Below are 22,205 nucleotides of genomic sequence, written 5' to 3'. Positions count from 1 at the left end.
CAGTTGAAGGGGTAGCAATGTCCCAGCAGCTATCTCCTACTCGGGTTTGAAAAATCCGAGCAGTGTTACAGGAGTTTGGGGACATGTTCACTGGGAAACAAGGGTACACCTACCTGGTGCAGCAGCATGTGAATACAGGACCCCAAAGGCCTATTAGGCAGGCCCCTTATGGGGTGCTTGAAAGAGTCAAACAGACTCTGAGGGGGGAGATGCAGGAAATGTTGGAACTAGGGGCAATTCTGGAGTCCAGTAGTCCCTGGGTCTCTCCAGTGGTGCTGGTACTGAAAAAGGATGGCAGCACCAGCTTGTGTGTGGACTGCAGGAAATTAAATTTAGTCACACACCGTCAGATGCTGACCCCATGCCTAGGACAGACGAATCCCTAGAGCAGCTGGGTGAGACTAAGTACCACCATTGATCTTACCAAGGGTTACTGGCAGGTGCCCTTGACTTCCAGTGCTGGAGAGCGGTCAGCTTTTATGACTTCTGGATTATGTGAGTTAACAAAGATACCCTTTGGGATGAAAAATGCCCCAGCGACTTTCCAAAGGGTGGTAGATCATATCCTAGCAGGAGCAGGAGATTTTTCCCTTGCATACCTAGATGATATTGCTATCTACAGCCATTCCTGGCAAGAGCACCTTCATCATGTCATGGAGGTGCTGGGTAGTCTACAGAGGGCATGGTTGACCAATAAGCCCAGCAAATGTCAGGTGGTTATGGCAGAGGTCTGCTGCCTGAGACATAGAGTGGGTACTGGTAGGATCAGGCAAAGTGGAAGCCATTCAGGCATGGCCTGCAACTGTTACCAAAAAGTAGGTGAGGGCATTTTTGGGGACAGCAGGGTACTGCACAAGAGTTGTCCCCAGTTACAGTACGATAGCTGCTCCCCTCACAGACCTGACAAGGAGAAACAGGCTAGATAAGGTAGTGTGGACCCCAGCATGTGAGCAGGCATTTCAGAAGCTTAAAGAAGCTTTGAAAGGGACCCCCTGTGTTAGTCAGTCCAGGCTACAGCAAAGAATTTGTTGTGCAGGTGGATGCTTCAAACCATGGTATGGGGGCTGTACTTAGCCAGATTTCTTCAGAGGGAGAAGAGCACCCTCTGGTTTATCTCAGTCGTAGGCTTCAACCCAGGGATGAATGCTATGCAGGTGTATGAAAGGAATGTCTAGCCATAGTGTGGGTACTGCAGAAACTTCCGCCTAATCGGGCTCACTCGCTCCCCTACCCTATCCCCATTTCCACCCACCCTCACATTAGTTACATTTATAGTTAACCATACCTCACCCATAATCCACCTACTGATCAACACTGGTGACAGCCTGAAATCCCAACCCACCTAATTCAGCATAACCAATTACAATCTCTCCAATCAACCTGTACTAACCAGCCTCACCTTCACCAATTGCACTCTCCTCCCCCTTTTCACAGCATTTTCTAATATCTGTGTAGTCACTTCAAGCCTATAATGTCACTATTAACCATTACTACAGTACTCCTCCCTTTTTCCCTATCTTTTTTCTTCTTTCTATACCTCACACCACTTCATCTAACTCACACACATTTCACTATTAATTTGATCACTTCTGTCCAAACCCCCAGTCACAAACACTACTCCAAAATATCCTGTAGTCTCTAATTCAGTAGTTCATTGCTACTCCTCAAAGCAACAATCTTCTCACAGACACAGAACATTCTACATACTACTCTCCTCACGACACAGTATATCTCTAAATGCAAACTGCTATCCACACAACATTCATATAATACCACCACTGTACCCCAGTGCCAGAGACATCCACCCCATACTGGAACCTAGGCCACCTGCCTTCAAACCCACAAATCCCTAAAACTCACCACCATTAACCTACAAAGTATTAGAAACAAAATCCCAGGGTTCCATACCTGGATATCCCAATCAGAACCTGATATAGTTGCCGTAATTGAGGCATGGCTAAAGCCATACATTAAAGACTCCGAATTCCTCCCTCCAAGTTTCTCTTGTCTAAGATCAGAATGACGTCACAAAAAAAGGGGAGGTGTTGCACTCCTCTATCCCAACTCTTTCACCATAGTGCCCTACCCAAACCCTATTCCTCAATTCTCTGTAGTAGAACTCATCATAGCAGAGCTGAAAATGAACAACTTTAAAAGTCTCTGCTTCATAGTCCTATACATCCCTCCTGGCAATTATATTCCTATATTAGAAGAAATGTTAGCCTGGACATAAAAAAATATCCACAATGAAACAATAATTCTAGGCAATGTCAACATAAACTGGTTAGATCACATTTCCCCCTCTCCAAACTCATCCATCAGTCTCTTTAGCTTCACCCAACTTACTACTACTATAACCTGACCCAGGAAAAACAATAGGCTCCATCCTTGATTGGATTTTAGTAACTGACCTCAACAAAATTTGTTCTGTAGGAATTCTGCCCTGCGATATCAGCGACCATTATCCTACCTACTTAATGCTCAATAATTCCACAACCCCACATCAGCATCAGTACAGGCCAACCAGAAACGTAGTTAACTTTGACCCAATAACTTTCAACGAAACTTTGAATAAATTAATTGGAATACTCTAAAATCCTTATCCTTTGATGAAGCTGTGAATCTTTCAGTTCAACATTCCTAAGCATACTCAGTAGAATGGCCCCTCTCTGAAATAAGAGAATAAAATCTAATCCTGCAATCTGGCTATCTAAAGATACTGAATAGAAAAAGTTCCGTTGAGTCCTACTACTACACTATCTTCTCTGTAAAACAACGAAAGATACAGAGGAAACGCAGTGCAGGCTCCAGATAAACAATATTTATCGCAAAACAACCCGCTGAAAAAAAGTTTTTTTTTAAAATTGTTCCAGACCAATACATCAATGTGTGTACATCCAAAATAAAACCCCAAAGTTGGACAAAATGTTAAGTGCTTTCACCTACATAATGTAGGCTTCCTCAGAACTAAAGTATACAGGTGCTACAGTGTTTATATAATTTTGGCGCCAAGAATTAGTGACAGTCCTTAAAGTCACATCGCTTCATTATTTATATACAACTCTGAGCTTCCTGCTGTTATGACATCTGCACATTCTTAAATCTTTGTATTCCACTATATCATTTCATTGCAATATATCCATAGTTAAAAGCATTTATATGAAATAATATATATATATATATATATATATATATATATATATATATATATATATATATATATAAAATATAAGATATATTGTATAAAAACCTTTTGTAAAACCATTTTTATACCAAAACTGTGTTCGGATGTATGTACTTTAATATAATGTATTGGGAGCTACTATTCTCTACCTTATGTAAAAATAAACAGTACATCAACTGTTTTATTGTAATAATATTACATCTACTACTCTATTCTGCTATATTCCAATAACTATTTCTTCCAGTTAGCTAACTTCAAACCATCTTCCTAATGTGTGTAAAAAAAGAGATGGTCAAAACCTCGTTTCTTATGTTCTTTATATTCTATGTACCAATGTAGGTTTGATCGAAATATTGTCGTTCAATCCTGGTGTATTCGAAGCATCTGTAAGAAGTTGCCACCATACTTCTTTATAACTTAAAAAAAAATCACTATAAGCTTCTCCTAAAACTTAAACTCGGGAGTACTGCCCCAGACAATCTGCCCCCAGAATACCTACAGCTTTCAGCCATATCTGTCAGCTATCACATCCGTTTTCTCATAAACGGATCTATCTATGAATCCTACGTACCCTCCATATGGAAAAAAGCCTACATTCCCTTAGACAAAGGGGGCAACAATACAGAAATCTCTAATTTCAGCCCTATAGCTGTATTTTATCCTCCATCTATAAAGTAATGGGAAAATGTATTCAAACCCAGCTAATGACCTGTCTACTGCAAAACCAACTCCTTTCCCCCTACTCAACATGGCTTTCGGCCTGGACACAGTGCCATAACTGCTCTCCTATCCTTCATAAACACAGTTAACCACAATCGCAATGATGGTAAACTTCTCTTGGCACTTTTCCTTGATCTCTCTAAGGCTTTCGACATAGTCTCCCATTCTCTCCTCCTCTCTAAGCTCTCACATCTTGGTATATCCACTCCAGTCCTTGACTGGTTTACCAGCTACCTTACTAACAGCAATCCACTAAGTGGCTACACTCACTCTCACCTTTTCTCACTGCCTCCACTGGAGTTCCCCTACAAAACAGCAATAGAGGTAGTCCCCCACACCAATATACTTGGCGTCACTATTGATGATAATACACATCCATAACAATATTAAAAAATCTCACCAAAAACTCTGCACCTGTTATAGACACAACCCTTTTTAAACTACTCCACTAGAAAAGCGCTTGCCCTAACATTTCCCCTCCCCTCACTCCTCTATGGTGCTCCTATTCTGACAAGCATCCAGTCCTGCTTAAAACTAGGTTGGACACCTGCTACAACAAAACTGTTAAGTTTGTGACTGGTTCAAAATATACTTCTGTCATTGCCAGAAACTACGATCCCTGAACTGGCTGGAACTCCCTCAACATGTCACATACATACAACTATCCACTGCACACAGAATTGTCTATAAACCTCTTGAATGCCCAACCTTTGCCTCCCTTCTGACTCTTTATCAACCAAACAGATATCTCAGATCTGCAAATCAATCTCCAATCCAAGTACACAGACCCAGACTCCCTGCAGGTCAATATCTCTGCTGTTTTACTGTAGCTAAACTCTGGAATGCACTTCTACCTCCCCTCCGGACTTTAAACAGTGCCCCCTTATTCAAAAATTTTCTACATCAGTATCTGTCATCTCATTGGCTCTGCCCATGTACCTTCTCCAAATCCTCTGTAAGATGATTTTCTTGAGATACCCTCTATCGCTGTATTCATGTTTACCCTCCCATCTTAACTGGCATCCTTGAAATTCACTTTCCATATCCTTCTGCTCTACATGGTATAACAGTCTTCTTTTTCCCACTCTTTTAAGAATGTAGTATAGGTTATTTACATAGTCTGTCTAATACGTATTAAATAACTAAATAATTCTATAGCTGTCTGTCTAATATTAAATAACTAAATAATTATATAGCTTATCTGCCTCTTCAGTTCTTCCCTTGTTACACTGGATGCCTGCCAAAAGTCAAGGTCCTTCTTATAACATCTAGTCATAGTATTGTACAGTGTTCCAAATGAGCTACTTATCTGTTATTGTCTGGAAACTTCTTCTTCTTTCGGCTTTTTCCTGGTTAAGAGTTGCCACAGCGGATCACCTGTCCACTCATGACTGGCAGTAGACTTTTACGGTGTCGAGTTGCCAGCCCAGCGCCCAACCTTCCATGGAAGGCACACACACACTCACGGCTAGGGCCAATTTAGAGTTTCCAATCCACCTACAGCATGTCTTTGGGATGTGGGAGGAAACCGGAGCACCGGGAGGAAACCCACACGACCACAGGGAGGACATGCAGATGCGGCACAGAAGGCACCCCAGCCGAGGATTGAACCGGTGAACCTCTTGCTGTGAGGCGACAACACTAACCTCTGTACCACCGTGACCACCCATTCTCTGGAAACTTCTACTCTTTGTAAATAACTTGTTTAACAAATTCTATTACCCTGTATATGTTTTGTAGAGCTTGCTTTCTCTGTTTATGGAGCTTGATACTCTTGTAAATATTTGTTTAACAAAATACCCCATGTAAATAATTGTTTAACAAACTTCTTTTACCCTGTGTCTGTATGGAGTTCCTCTTTGTAAATACTTGTTCAAAACTTTTCATCTTTTGTATACAGTTTATGGAGTTTTTCTCCCCAGGCCTCCACCAAAAATGGGCTCATTTCAGCCCATTGGACTTTCCTGGTCAACAAAAGCAAATTAAAATAAAAATAAAATAATCTGTACTTGAAAGACTAGCTTGAGTTCGTGTGTGTGTGTGCGTGGGGGGGGGGGGGGGTGAAGGCTGCCAGTCCAGGTAGCTAGAATTTTGTAAATAATTCTATGCCATTATAAATATTAATATAATCCATAGGCTTGTCTACAAATATAAGTAATCTGTATTTATGTGCTGAGCTTTAAAAATGTAACCACAGTGCACCCTGCTGGAAAAGAGCAGAAATGTATATGGACTGTATGCCTGTGCAAATATATGTTTTCATAGGATCATAGGAAGTTACCAGGCTATTGGCCCTGAGACCCCTTATAAGCCTAGCCAAGCATTTAGCCTATGTACAGACAAATCAGCATCTGATGTCCTTGTCCAGCAGGAACACTGGTGGAATCCCAGGGATGTATTTTCTCTTTCTCATCCAGTTATCCAGGTTGCGCTTAAAAAGGGGTCAAGAAGTACTCTGCTTGACGTGGAGAAGGGAGTCTATTCCACTAATGGGGGAGTCTCTGGGACACATCTTTCCCGCCAACAAGTCCTGTTGATGTCACAGACCAGGTTGAGGCAAAGTGTGCAGGTTACTCAAGTGGAGCTTGACTTGCGGATATGCAGCAGTCCATCCTCATTTTAAAACTTCGTCATAGTAGAAATTGGGACATAGTTAACTTGCAAACTCTGAGAAAATAAATAGAGGTTTACAATTGTGTTTACCACAGCTAGAAGACAGAATGTCTACAGCTAGGGTTTCTTTCTATTGTCTTAAGACAGAAATAATTACTAGGTTTAAAATATACAAGTATTAATTGTTGTACGACTACCAGTTTCAGGCAAGCTTCTAAGAGATGAGCATTTTTCATAGGGACATGTTAAATTCCATTGGTATCTGTTTAGCTTGGGAACTAGATGCAGGTGTCAAATAGTGATGTGATCTAGTTAACCCAGCAGTAATGTGCATTATTAATTTAAGAACCATCTCTGAGAGAAAGTCTATATATTTTGTATCTTGTCATGGAACTGTAAACATCCATTCAGCACTTGCATTTGCCAGGCTCTGTAAGTAAGATTTAGGTACAGTGATTTCTCTTAGAAATATGAATATAGTAAGGTTAGTCTAGATGTTTTCTGTATTTGAGACTGCCCTGCAATGTTGTTTTAAAATATTTCATGTGATTCCGAACTCTGTTGTCACTGTATTGAGTTAGATTATTGTCTTGTTTGGTTATTATTAAATATTTTTAAACCTTTTAATTGTGGCTGGTTTATTAGAGATATTTAAGCTCTTAGAATACTTGCATGTATTTGGTAACACTGTACAGGCCACTCTTAAATAGCCTTAAAGTCTTGGACACCACCATTTGGATAATAGTAACATTACACAGTAAAATTGGTCACCCTTTGTTAAGGGCCTTATATTGTAGCTGATAAGGGTGGTTGGTGGCAGCTGGTACTACCTTATAGTCTGGGCAGAAGGAAGCATAGCTAGTGAATGTGTGCCAGCCTTCCCCAGGAGTGTGTCTGTCTGTCTGTCTGTATATTAATTAAATCTCAAAGTGTGTGTGCATGTGTCAGTTACTAGGGCAGGGACATGAAGCACTGGTTAGACAGAGAGGGTGCTGGAGGTTTTGGCTTGACCACTCAGCTGAGATCTTAACACTATAACTGTGTCAGTGGGGATCTGGAGAGAGTGGGAGAAACCAGCCCCAAACTGAGTGTGATCTCTGTGTGCTCTTAAGGAAAATTGTACTTTACTTTGTGTGTACTTGTTATCCTCTCAATGTGCACGTCCCTTACTGGTGCTAGGTGGTGAGGATTGAGGCTTCCTGATTATTGGGCCAGTGCAAGGGCATCACAGCCATCTCTAATGTTCATTACAGTACTGGACCTACCTTTTCCTCTAGGCTTTGCAAGGGCTTCATGAAGGGTGTCTTTATTCTTAGGCCTCCAGTCAAGTATCCCGCCCCTCCTTGGGATTTGACATTGATGTTGCAGTCACTCACCCAAAGTCTGGTTGAGCTTGCTCATTCCTGTGATCTCTTTCATGAGACATATTTCATGAATGACTGCCTTCCTGGTAGCAATTACTTTGGCCAAGAGGGTTTCTGAATTGCATTCTTTATCTTCTAAACCACCATATATTGGTTTTCATAGGGACAGGTTGCTTTACAAACTAACCCTTTCTTTATGCCTAAAGTAGCTACTGAAAATAATCTTAACCAGGATGTTCAGTTGGCAGTTTTCATTCCTAATCATTCTAATAAGGGTGAATATCTTCTTCATATATTGGATGTACATCTTCAGCTGAGATTTTATTTGCATTGGACTAAATCTTTTTGTAAATCTGGCCAGTTATTTGTGGCCTTTTCCTTGAACAGGCGTGGCCAAGCTGTGTCTAAATTAACAATATCTAAATGGATCTCGATTTCCCTGGTTTACTTTATGAATAAGATGGAACTGCCTTTTCCTCCTAAGGCTCATTCTAGTAGGTCTGTGGCTACTTCTTTGGCCTTTGCTGGCAGGATGTTCTTGGATGAGATCTGTGATGTTGCCACTTGCTCCACTCCTCCACCATTGTTGTTCATTATAATTGAACATGCTGTCCAGAGACAGGGCTTTGTTTGGTTCCATAGTGCTCTGCCACATCTTTCCGTATGGCCACCCGGGGTTCCTTGTAGCTGGAGAGTCTGACCAGGGCATGATAAATAATAAAATGGATAACATCAAATGAATAGTTATGTATGTACCATAACTTGGTATCTTTGTTATCCTATTTCATTATTCATCACCTACCGCCCACCTTCCTCCTTCCATTTTTTTTGGTGGTTCTGGGCCCTTGAGCTACCACCTCTTGAGGTTCTAATGCTATATTTGTCTAAGTCCAGCTGGTTAGTCAGGTTCCCTGTTTTTTTCTGTTCATGATCAGCAAACTCAATCTGAGGGTTTGAAGGTAGAAAGGGGTTATTTATGGGAGTGGGAAGAGCTCAATTCTTGTATCTGCTCTGTAATGTGCCAAATCGGATCCAACGTCGCATCCAAGACCCAGATGTGATGAATAATGAAATAGGATAACACAGACACCAAGTTATGGTAAGTACATAACTATTTTTTACTCTTCTTCCATCACCGGAAGTCCTCTAATTATCTGCTTTTTCTTCAGTTTTCACACTGCTAAAAACTTTACCAGAGCTGGTCTTTCACTTAGCAGTCCCCTGTCCCTTATTGGTACCTGTATCTGATAGGGAAGGCAATCTCTATGCTTCAGTCCAAGCTCCTTCTCATCCTCCATTTGCGACTCAATATCTTGTTTCCTTTGCCAATTTTCTCTTGTATATTCCAGCCCCTCTTGCCTTTTTTCTGTATCCCTACATGTAGACATCCCTTTTGAAGTTTGTTTTCTCTGTCCATGCACTGCTTAATTCTTTTTACTACTTTCTGTCACTTTAAACATGATATCCAGTATGGTTGGTAGTATTCTTTCGAAGGACTAGGGACATTACACAGTTGGAATGACTTCAGAGGAAAGCCACAGATTTGAAGAGCTACAGCTGTTTTACTCAAGACCAAAAAAGATGGTGAACATGATATCTGGGGGAGAAGAAGGTGAACAGGCAGCATATTGCAGGGGCCAACTACTGTCTGGATCTCTGAAAGTACTTCTTCACCGAAAGAGTGACTTGGAAATAGGCTGTTGAAATGGATATGGAACTAGTGGAGACAGGAGAAGGGAGAAGGTATGGTTTGAAGCGGTGTAGACTATTAAATGCACTTACATGGTGCAGACCAGACAGACTTCTCTTTTTGCCATCACACTAATGTGGGTCTGTATTACGACGTCGAAACATCATAATATCTAACACCTAAACATCAACATGTATTCATCGAAACGCATTTACGTGAATCAATGAATACTTAGTGCAAAGAAACACTTGCTCTGCAATCCAGTGCAGCTAACCTAACCTAAAACAAACCCACCCATGTGGGGGGCGTCACCCCCACCCCCCCGACGTGAGGGCCTGTACCCCCTAACTAAATATACCAACTCTGAGATCGCACTGCAGCAGAGAAAAGGGCAACACCTTGTAGTTTGCCAACTGAATCTTTGCCCTGGAAGTATTCATTGAGGGATGTAAATGTGTTTCAATGAATATGGGTCAACCATCTGGTGTTCAATATTACGTTTTGATGTCGTAATACAGACCCCGCTAATGTCGTGGTACAACTAAAAAAAAAATCCATACAGTTCATAAAAATCAGAATGGCGACTTGTCTTCACCCTTTTTTTTTTTTTACACGTTGCCTGTTTAGGTCTGCTAATGACTTTCTCCGTTTGGCACTTAAGAGGCCCGAAGGGTGCAGCTTTAACCTGGATAAAATTATTGCGATGAAGGATTGATTGACCAAACTGTGTTGCAGTGATTCATTAAAAATTGGAGTTTTGTGATTCATGTAATGTTGAGGTCTGATGAAGCCTGTTGCATCAAACGAAAGAACTTGCATGCAGCTTTCATTAATAAAGTAGAGGCTTTATTGTTCTGACACAGAATTGTTGTTTAGTGATTTATTTAGATTTTATTTGTGGTCTTGAGCATCTGAACTGTGCAGATTCTGTATGTAGTTCACTACCCTGCTACTAGATAGTCTTTTCTGTTAGTCTCTTGTGTTTTGTGAGTTTGGAGAGAGATGGAAACAAGTTTCTAGTGAGAAAAGCTCCACGTAGACTACACATACAATATGAATCCATAATATACTTGTACAAAAAATTGTAAATGGTATAGAATAAATATATTAATTTCTGTTATGCTTGTTTGTAAATATGCATACAAGAATTATAATGATGAATAGAAAAGTCATGAATTGTTGATGTGGAGGGATTAAAAAATGAAAGTTGAATTCATCACTAGTTTTTGGAGAATAGAGTACCTATACATTGCCACTCTGCTTGGAGAGCAAACGTTCGCTAGCAGGGTGTTAAATGTACAGGCAGTGCATGCTGAAAAACAAGTCTGCCTCTTCACAGAAGCATATTATACTGGCATGGAGCTTGGACTGAAAGAAAGCTAATGACCACCATTATTTTACCCTCTCTAAGCACAAAAAAAGTGTGTGTATGCTTTGTGCATGCATGAAAGTGAGAGATTGATTGAACCATTATTTTACACTCAATAAGCAGTGCTTTTGCCACTTTGCGAGTGTAAAATTAAAAGAAACATGAAAAAGAAAAAAAAAAAGTGTGTGCATGTTCTGCTTGTGTGTTCGAGCGCATGTGTGCATGAAAGCAGAAGTGCGTTTGTGTATGTGTGAGAGAGGAGAGAGAGGAGGGTAAGATGAATCGAGTGAGCAGCGACAGTTGAGGTTTGCATACATCTCAAAGTCTTAGCTCAAGAAATCTGGATAAAGCCTAAAATAAAGGGGAACAAAGACTGAAAAATAGGAACAAGTTTTAAATATTATTGTTATAAAATTAGAAAGTTGCTTGACTAACAGCATGCGTTTTCTGAAGGAAATAGTCTGAAACTTAAATTTATACCATTATTTAGTGACTTCAGTCCCCAATGATTGGCAACAAATCCCAAATATTTGGAGTAAGGAGACAAAAAAAGTAAATATCTATATATTTTTTTGAAAATGTTATATTTTGTATGTAAAATGCTTAATCCACAACCATTTACTTTTGTAGTACAGCAAGCTTGAAACATTAGGTGGAGGAACTGTTTTTACAGTAAAAATGTATACAAAAAATATAGTAATAAAAAAGTAAGTAAAAGACAACAGTTTTGTAGACAGCCCATTCTTTAAGGACAGTAATGCTCCCCACGGTGTATGTTAATGTTTATTATACCATGACCCCCCCAAAACGTGCACGCTGATTGGCCAGCGTGCCCGTTGTAAATCGAGTTATACTAATGGAAAAGGTCCGTCGGACTTTTTCCATTATAACCGTTTTTTTAAACACTGTCTCGCTATGTTAAATGGGTTTAACATGGAGACTATTAAATAATAAGCGGAGATCTCGTTGCTTATTTTTAAAGCTGTCTCGCTATGTTAAACCCATTTGCAACATAGCGAATGTTTAAAAAAGCAACGGAGAAAGCAAGATCTCAGTTGCTTTTTAGTGTCTCACTATGTTAAATGAGTTTAACATAGCGAGACAGTTTTAAAATAAGCAACGGAGATGTCCGTTGCTTATTTTAAAACTGTCTCGCTATGTTAAACTCATTTAACATAGCGACATAAAAAGCAACGGAGATCTTGCTTTCTCCGTTGCTTTTGCTCAACTCTGATGTACTGCGCAGGCGCGCAGTACATCAGAACTGCCGCGGATGCCAGACATCTGCGGAAGGGCAGTAAACAGGCATTATACTATGCCATTATTTAAGAAAAGTAACAGTTTCTTTTCTTAAATAATGTCATGGTATAATAGCAATAACCCACTTCTGGGTGTGGGTAAATTTAGCATCGCCAACCGTGGGTAAATTTAGCATTACCCACACCCAGGCGTGGGTTATTGCTATAAAACACCCCTGGGCAGGCCGTATTTGCACAGAAAAACTCCCTTTTGGGCATTGTTCCTTGCATATTACATGTAGTTAGGGAGTTTTTTTTTTTTTTTTTTTGAGAATGTGGTCTAGTAGAGCAGAGAGGAAGTGGAAGCTTTCGTTGTACTTAAATGAAAAAGTAGGAGCGGAATAGATAGTATTTTATTGCATTATTTCCTATTAGTGGCAGAGGTGAACTGAGGAGAAAGCAGTGTGTTAAAAAGAGAGAAATTTTGATTTAAGTACTCTCAAAGCCTAATTTCAGCATCATTTTTGCAGCTGTAATTTGATTCTATAGAAATTACGAGACTTTAATACTCATTTATTTTGCTTTTTTTTCCTTAGGCTAGGATAGCCTTCTTACAAGGAGAAAGAAAGGGGCAAGAAAATCTGAAGAAAGATTTAGTAAGAAGAATAAAAATGTTAGAGTATGCATTAAAGCAAGAAAGGTAAGTTTTCAATGGACATTTCATCAGAAAACAAATACATACTTCAGATAATGGCAGTAGTTTTTGAATTTTTTAATATTTCTCTGGAAATTTAATATAAAGGATTTTACCTTTTCATACATTTGAAGTATATTTTCTGCTTAGTTTGTATAACAATAGATGTGTATTTTTTTGTTTCCTTTTGCTTGTTCTTCCCATTCATGTTTTCTTTTCTCTCATTGAGTACTTTTTTCTTTATTATTTTGATAAAATAAGTTAAAGCTAGAATAGTAGCGTTTTAATTTATTTACAGTGCATTTGTCATACATTCAAAACAAATTAAACAAAACTTAAATTTCAACCAAGTCAGTTTTCATAATCTGATGTAATATAAAAGAGAATGTAAATATTTACAATATATACAATGCCTCTCTATGCCATTTCACATCTTCCTCTAATGTCCACATTCTTACAGATAGCAGCAGCATGCAAAACGCCACTGTGGTCTTCATTGCTCAGTAATGCCTATGGCAAATTTGTTTTTCCTTGCTCAGGCTTCACCTGGTGAAGTGCCCATGGCTTCTAGATCCCTGTGTGGATCTGATCTCAAACCCATCAGGTCAGCTTCACCTGGGATTACTCAGCCTGAAATTAACCATTTAGTTTCTCCAGTTTCCTGGTGAACAAACACACTATATTCCCAAAAGTGTCATTTGCATGCATTCTCCTTCTGAAAAATACTTCACCAAGAGTACACAAAAGCAAATGAATACAGTTATTTGTATTCTGCTTGTATTTCTGAAATCCTTCAGTTTCTTTCAGACGATTTTGATGCAGAGTAGAGTTCCTCCACAGTCGGAATGCAACTGGCTTCCATATACAGTTTCTTCAGCGGCATTGACTGCCATTCCATTGTCTCGTATAAGTTATGCAAGTCCTTTTTGACAGGAACCTTTCTCATTTGTCCAGCAATAAAGGACACTGTTCCACCTTTGGACCTCATTTGTGCCTCAGAAACCTTGACGAAACATCCCTCTGAGACAGCTTTTTCAACACAGTTAACATTCATGCCTTGGAAAACTCTATTTTTGGTAGCAATTTAGATGCAAGAAGAATTTTAGAATGATAAGCTATGTCATTTAGTCTTCCATACTTTGTCTTCCATAAAATAGTATCTCTCCAAACTAATACTTCCTTTATTCCCAAGATTGTTTCAGAAAACAATTTGAAACAGTCTCTTCATTTGCTGTTTTCTTTCCGAACCATTCTAACAAAGGAGAGTATGTACTTTGCACTGTAGATATTCGTTGATAACGGAGATTCAATCTCCACAGGACAAAATTATTCAGAAAAGCTATGCAATTATCTTCATTTCTAACAAATTTGAGTGAAAACAATTTTAAGTAACCTTATCCAGATGGTTATCCAATTTTATTTAATTTGCATATACTTCCCAGAATAAACTCTTGCTATCCAAACCAAAGGCTAATATTACAAGTGTTCAGTCCCTACTTCTGAGCCAGTAATCAAGGAGCCTCAGTCCTCATCACTAACACCGATGGCCACTAGGGTCAAAGATAGATACACACAGTATTTTCAGATACAGCTCTCTGCACCAAGGACAATTTCCCTTAAGAGCACACAGTGAGCACACTCCAGACCTGGGGCTGGACTGTCTCTCTCCAGGCCCCAAACAAGACTCCACACTGACCACTTTGGAGCTCTGTGTCCCTGTTCCCAGTAGCTGACACACACTTGGATATTTAATTCACACTCACACACACACACACGGCTGGCACAGATTTACCAGCTGTGCACCCTCTGCCCAGACTGAGGTAATTATGCTGCTACCAGTCAGCTACTCTAAGGCTCTTACAAGGGTACCCAATTATACTGAGTAAAATTAATACTAATACAAATGGTTGAGTTTGACCAATGCAGCAATGCTTTCAGGAGCAGCCACAGTGTCACTAAAAGTAACAGAAGTACTCTTAAGATGTTAAAAGTATTCTGTAAATGACCAGCCACAATGAAAGGTATAGAAATATTTAATAAACAGTAAAATAGAAAACATGAGAATACTGAATACATCATTACACTAAACACCAGAATTTCATTTACAGGAGAGAGAAAGTAACACAGTTGAATAGATTCACACAGATCCAGAAAAACAGTACTCAACTAATCTCACTATATTTCCTGACTGAATAAAGAATTACTGTTCCCTGGTTGCTTACTAAAGCAAGGCAAGACTAAGTGTGTTGGGTTGCTTACTACAGCAAGGCAAGATGAAGTGCGAGATTGTGTGGTACATCTGTGAGAGGTTTTTCCTGTCAGGTTCCAAAAAAGTGCTGTTGTGAGTTCCGGAATATCTCTCACTAATGTATAAAAAAAAATTTTTTTTTTCAGTGCTGGTTATTGAATGACATCAGATCTGGTCACCTCACTGTGGTACAATATACACCCAGAGCTTTGTTGAGATCTGTTACAGCATCAGTGTAATATTCAAATGACATAAAATTCTTCAGTAAACTCCAGCTAACTATGCTGGTATATATTACACATGCACTGCTTTAATCTCTGTGGCACAAATGGCAGTACCTGATATCACAACAATGATGACATTATAAACTGGATATACATCTCCAGATTCAGGTATTTCTTTAAAACAAGAATCCTTAAGGGTGTCTTGTTATGCTACCCTGAGTTTCAGGTTAAAAATTTCCACCCTTCCAGGGTAGCAATTAGTTCATCACTAAAGGCAATAGAATAAGATTCCTAGTCCTATTTTTCCCAGACATTTTTGTGTCTGGCTGCAATCAGACCTATAATGTAAAATCTTTATGGTCTAAACCAACCCATTTTTTCAACCTATTTTTCAAAATTAGCCAGACCGAGATTAACCTCTTCCCTTCCAGAATTCTCTGTTAAAACATGTAGATGTAATCAGTTATAATAATACTGTCTGACATACATGTATATTTCTTTTCTGTCCAGCAGGGCCCACTGTTGATGGATTTTTAACAGGTCTACTTCATATGACTGAAAATGTCATTTGACTGGATTTCATTTGATCGAGACCATAACACCGAATTTTCATAGTACTGAAAACTCATTTGACTGAACCTCATTATACTGAATTGTAAGCCATAGACATGATTTGGGTTTCCCTTCTCCTGTGACTTGCTTGTGATAAAAAGAATTACTGTAGCGTATAGTGCTGATTGTCAGAATACATTTCATGTAGAAAGTAGTGTTTCTAAATGTGGGTATGTCTGTTTACATTTTTATGGGAAGTATCTCAGGTAATATGGCGGATGTTTTGTGCGTTCCCAGCAGTAGTAGCAGCGTGTAGACTACTGTAAGGAAAGTAAAAGGTATATATCCTTTTCCTCACTGTAGTGCGATCATGCAGTTAATATATTTAGTTAAGGGGGTGTGTGGGGGATACAGTCCCCACACTGGGTGGTGTGGGGGGTCCGTAGCCCTCCATCTAGTTTGGTTTTATATCTTCCTGTTTCTGTTAAGGCGGTACGTAAGTAGTTTTTAAGATGATCTTCTTGTTTCACGGTTGCAGTTATCACTTTAGGGTCATGGAAGAAGGGACAGCAACCAATGCAGGACCCGAGACTTTGTTAATTAGGCCGACTGAGGGCTATTGCAAGCAGATAACCCAAATGTGATGACTTTAACAGTGAATACACTCTAACATCTACATTTATGGTAAGTGTACACAACTGTACTTTCTTTTGAGCTAAGTAAAACTTTATTTGATAATACCTAATCGTATTACAGCTTTTCTCAGTTGAGATTTTGTTAAATAGTTATCTCTTACCCTATCGCATCTAGCGACTCTTGTTTTTTTAAGCCCGTCTTTCTTCTTAGCGTGAAGTAACTCCTTTACCATTGTTGGTAAAAACCTTTCTTCGCTTTACCTTCCGGTATTTCTCGTACCATTGTTGGTACCTTCTTCCTTCCTTTTTTTTTTTTCCTCCTACCTATCATGGCAGAGAAAAAGGTAGCCCGAAATTTAAGAGATGTATGAATTGTGGGCATAAATTTCCTATTTCAGACGCCCATTCATTATGTGTTTACTGTTTGGGTGTGCCCCACTTAACTGTTGACCCGCCTTGCGGGATTTGTGCAAACTTTTCTAACAGGACTTTGGTGGAAAGGAAAAATAAACTGATCTTAAAGGGACTACTTAAAGCTTTCTTTACAGAGGCTCCTAATTCCCATAATAAAAGGGATGAACATAAGAAGGCCAAGTCTCTTCCATCGTCTCCTGCTGGGGACCCCAGGAACCGATACCTAAGAAAGCCAAATTTTCTAGTTCGTAGTTGACTTCCTCGGCCCCGCGGCTTTTGGTGCCTAGATCTGCTGCACCAAAGCCTTCGGCACCATCCGCTACTTCGGCACCGAGTATTGTGCCCTACACCTCATCTGATCCGAGGGGCCCCTCGATTCAGACTTACTGGCATCGACTTTTTCATCGATGCAGACCTTTACGGTGTCGACTGTTGCCACGCCCTCTCCTGCTTCGGTTCCAACAATTTACATGGCACCGACTATCCTCTTGGTACCGACCACCTCGTTTTCCGCACAGACTCTTTCGGCACCTACCATAGTGCCAGCTACCACTTCGGCACTGACCTTGTCGGTGCAGACCTTACCTTCGGCATTGATGATCTCCTTGGTGCAGACACCAATAGTACAGGCCTTAACATCTCTGTTGTTCTTGGTGCAGACACCTATTTTAACGCCATCCAAAGACCCCTTTGTGGGCACCGAGTTTCCTTCATCCTTGGATAGACCTGACTCCCCTTCAGCTATGTCCATGAGAAGCCTCTCTGAACATGATGTGGTACATCTTGTGGATCAATTGCTTTCGGCCAGAGGTATCCAACCATCCAGGACCTATTCTTGCTTTGGAGGTGAACACCCTTCTCCAAAGACTCCTATCTATTCTCCTCCTTCATTGCCTTTGAAGCCCCTTGCTGTAGCACAGACTTCCCTCACTATGGCTCCTTTTATGGACCTCACTAAGGAGCCACAGTTGCCTTTGTGGCAGGAGAGACTGGTCACTCCAGTCACTGCTCAGGATGCCAGGTGTGGCGTAGGTACTCCTGTTTTTCACAGCCATCCAGGGACCCTGAGTCAGCAGGTTGATTTGCTTGAGGAAGGTGTGACCTCCTCGGGTGGACCAGCCTTCCAACTCATGGCGAAGGCTCTTGCATCTGTTGGCGATCCTGTGCTGTCATTGCCCCCGTCCTCCTCTGGACCACAATTTACACAAGCCACCCCTAGCGGACACCGGGCACAAGGGCCTCAGGACACACTCCCACAGGAGGCCCCTTTTGCGCTGTCTTCCCCAGATTCTCCCCCTGAGGAAGTTAATTGCAAGAGTTTGTGTAAGAGGAAGCACGTTGATTCCCCAGAGGAGTCCCTCACAGAAGACACAGACTTTGATGATGGGGAATGGTCCCCTCAGTCACCCTCTGAGGTATCCTTTGGAGATATCCTCGAAATACTTTAACAGAGAGGTGAATGGCGGCTGTCTAACCCAACCTCTGAAGAGTCTGTGTTCCCGCAGGCCTTTTCTGCCCGGCCCCCTACCTCCTGGGTTACTCCACCTGCCAATGACTTTGTCCAGCTCGTCGTGCAGCATGCATGGAAGGCTCCTGATATGGTTGAAGCCATTCCCCGGAGGCCAGATAAAATCATGTCCCCTCCAGGTAGTTATCCTCACTGGTTCAAAGGTCTTCCTGTAGATGCCTTGGTGGTGGCGGCCGCAACAAAAGAGGATCTGGCAGAAGAAAGCCAGACTGTCCACCCGCCCAACAAAGAGTCCCGGGCGCTGGACAGGTTAGGGAAGCTTACTTTTGCGTCGGCGACCTTTGCAGTCAGGTCCCTGAATTATATGGCATATTTTACCAGTTTTCAAAGAGACTTAATTTCTGAGCTCTCTGAAGCTTAGGCCGGAGCTGTGTCTGATGAGGTCCGGGACAAAGTGGCCTCACAGTTAGCCACCCTTGAATCAATCTCATAACTCCTCCATGCATCTGATTTCTCATGCATTAGAAGGAGCAGCTAGAATAGCGGGTGCAGGCATTCTCTTGAGGCGGCATGCCTCAATGTTCTTGTGTGATTTTGTGGAACCCTTCAAGGCTTCCTTTCTGAATGCTTCCATTGAAGCCTCTTCGTTATATGGACCCAAGGTAAAAGACACACTGGCTAGATGTGGACAGGACGGTAAGACCCTTTCTGCTATGGGTGTTTGTTACTCTTCCCCTCAACAGGCTTTCTCCAGAAACCAGAAGAGCGGGAAGATGTGGCACAAAAAGTCTCATAGGTTTATAGGTTCATAGATTAGTACTAAGCCAACTGCCCTTGAGAGCCATTTTAAGCCTAGCCGATTATCCCTTGTGAAACTCAAACCCTGCACCCTGTGTTTGTAAGGCAAACACCTTAAACATTAGGCCACCCTAGCTGGCTCTTTCCATGACACACGAGCCGAGTTTTCCCCTAGAGGCAGAGGGGAGAACTCGTATGGAAGACCCCCCTTTCGGGGCAGAGGAGGTCCCCGTAACCAGGGCTCCAGAGATTCTTTCTCTGGCCAGTCCTACCAGCGCTCCTGAAGAGTGGCCCAACTGCTTTCCTCTGGAAGTGGTTGGGGGTCGTTTCTCTTTGTACCCTTCTGCCTGGCTAACAATTACCACTGATTCTTGGGTACGAGAGGTAATAACCAGAGGTTATCATATTCCCTTCGATCTTTGTCCCCCCCCCCCCTAAGAAACTTACCTGACATTCCACCCAGTCAAAGGGCAGAAGTAGCATTAGAGATTTCAAAGCTGCTAAGAAAAAGTCATCCAAATAGTCCCACCAGACCAGATAGGATCCGGATTCTACTCAAGATTAATTTTGGTGCCAAAAAATACCGGGGACTGGAGACCGATTTTGGATCTCTGTGTGTTAAATTCGTAAAGGTACAGAAATTCCAGATGGTCACAATGCAGTCCTCCCACTCTTGGAGGCAGACGATTGGATGTGCTCTATAGATCTTCAAGATGCCCTTCGGACTCTCTACAGCCCCCAGAGTGTTCACAAAATGCATGGCAGTTGTCACAGCTCAACTGCGACTGCAAGGATTCCAGCTGTTTCCATACCTAGACGACTGGCTCATCACCACCCCCACCAGACATCTATTGGAAGAAGCTTTGGCATACTCCCTTCACACCGTAGAAAGACTAGATGCAACTATAAAGTGGCAAAAATCCAACCTTCCCCCATCCCAATCCCTAGAATTCATCGGGGTCCTGTTGGATACAAAGAACTGCAGGGCAGCTATTCCAGAGCACAGAAGTCTAAGGATAAAACAACAACTCATACCCATCCTCTCAAAGGAAAGATCCACAGCACATTCTGTCCTCCAGCTGTTGAGTTCCATGGCAGCTTCCATCACCCTTGTCCCCCTTGCGAGATTCCACATGAGGCTCTTACAATGGTTACTATTCGCCCAGTGGTACCCCTTTCAGTTTCCTCTATCATCCCAGATTTGGGTGACTCAGAGATGCAAACAAGACTTGATTTGGTGGGTGTCACAGAACCCGTCACAATGGTCTCGTCCCTTCAACCCCAACAGCCCAAAGTCACAGAGACCACTTACTCCTCCCTGATTGGGTGAGGGGGGGCTTTTTCAGGGGAAGACAGTCCAAGGCACGTGGTCGGAACTAGAGGCCCATCTGCATATAAATGTCCTAAAACTGAGGGCGGTGCTTCTAGAGTTGCAAGCATTCCATCACCTTCTCCCATCAGGGACTATTGCAATACAATTGGACAACATGGCTGTAGTCTGGTTCATCAACAAACAAGGCGGAAGCAAATCCTACCCACTTTGACGGGAGGCCATGAGGATATGGCAATGGGCGATGGCTACCAACCTCTTTCTGTTAGCAACACACAATGTTATGTAGTCCAATCTCGCCTTCATTCTTAGCCGTGGGTTCGGAGCCGAGCCTCGGCTCCGACTTGGCCGTACTCTAGCTTGAAGTCTTCAATTGGCTCGTGGCGAAGAGGTATCCCATCGTGCAACAGGTCTATTCCCCAGATCTTGTTTGCCTCTCGTTAAACTCAGACGTGGTCTTACTTTTGGCCGTGGCTAAGTATATTGTTTATAAAATTTTTATAAACTGTTGACTTATTGCTCAAAAAAGCTATTTTCATAGCTTTGTGTGTGTGGTAGTGGTGTTTTACTGCCTGTATTTGTTTCCCTGGCTGTTTTTTGTGCCCTTGTCTGGCTGTTTGGGTATTCTGTTCATTTTCCTTTCCCCACGGACTAGGCCCATTTAAGTTAGAGTACCTAGTCCTCCCCATTGTTTCTGTGTGGTCTTTGGTTTGGTGCGCCATTCTGTTAGCGTTTAATGTTGTCTGGCTAGTGGTGCTTTTCTGCCTTTGTTTCCCCGGGCTAGGCCTGTTTAAGTTAGGGGACCTAGTCCTACCTGTTGTTTTCCCGCCAGTTTCTTGGCTGTTTGAGTTAGAGGCTCTGTTTCTTGTTAGTTGGGTCTAGTGTGTGTGTGTATTAATTTGTTCCTTTCAGCATGTCCAAGGATCCTAAGGAACACAGGCCTTCGGGCTTTAAAAAGTGTGTTGAATGCAGCAATAAAATGTCTTTAACTGATGGGTACTCTGTATGCGTGTACTGCTTGAGGGCTATTCACCTCCAAGAGTCCTGCTTGTTTTGTCATTCCTTTAGTCCCCGTGTGCTACAGGAGAGGAAGAACAAGCTCATTTTGAAAGGACTGCTTAAACACTCCGAGGAAGACTTGGCTAAGTCTTCCAGTGCATTATCCTCTCCAGCAAAAAAGGACAAAAAGACTTCCAAGAAGCGCTCTCCAGCTCAGTCTGTTTCTTCAGAGCGCCAGAGAAAGTTGCCAGAACAGCTTCTCCTCCTTCAGTTCCATTACCCTCGGTGCCGAAAGAAGGTAGTCTCTTGACTAAGTCTGTATCAGCTCCCAGCCATTCGGAGCCGGTCACAGATATTTTGGTTTGGAGCCGGTCTCCAGTTTTTCGACTGGGTTCTTCTTCATGCAAGTCCCCTTCTGTAGGGAGATCCAGATCTCCTACTTTATCTTCCAGGACCCTTTCCGATGAGGACGTTGATAGGGTGGTGAAGAAACTGCTTCAGTCATCGGTGTTGGCCAAATTGATTTCGGCTCCGATCCAGTCGGCTCCAGAGCTTATGGCCTCTTCATCCTTTGCTGTTCCTCCTCCAAGTCTTTCTCTGCCTTTGGAGCCAGAGTTGTCAGTGATGTCAGGCGCCGTTAGGTTGGTTCCAGTAGCCTGTCCTGG

At 41.7% G+C, this 22,205-nt stretch overlaps 1 protein-coding gene across 2 annotated transcripts in view; it reads left to right on the top strand.

The window, feature by feature from the left end:
• The window catches only part of STRN3 (striatin 3), a 1,528,247-nt gene that overhangs the window by 226,577 nt on the left and 1,279,465 nt on the right, over nt 1–22,205 (top strand). For both annotated transcript variants that reach the window (XM_044073816.1, XM_044073815.1), the window contains exon 2: nt 12,775–12,878. In XM_044073816.1, the coding sequence (XP_043929751.1) occupies nt 12,775–12,878 (104 nt within the window). The remainder of the gene's footprint in view (nt 1–12,774; nt 12,879–22,205) is intronic.

Source organism: Protopterus annectens, chromosome 6.part0, assembly GCF_019279795.1.
Source record: "Protopterus annectens isolate FY-2018-M chromosome 6.part0, PAN1.0, whole genome shotgun sequence".
NCBI lineage: Eukaryota > Metazoa > Chordata > Ceratodontiformes > Protopteridae > Protopterus > Protopterus annectens.
This window is presented reverse-complemented; position numbering and strand designations above follow the sequence as displayed.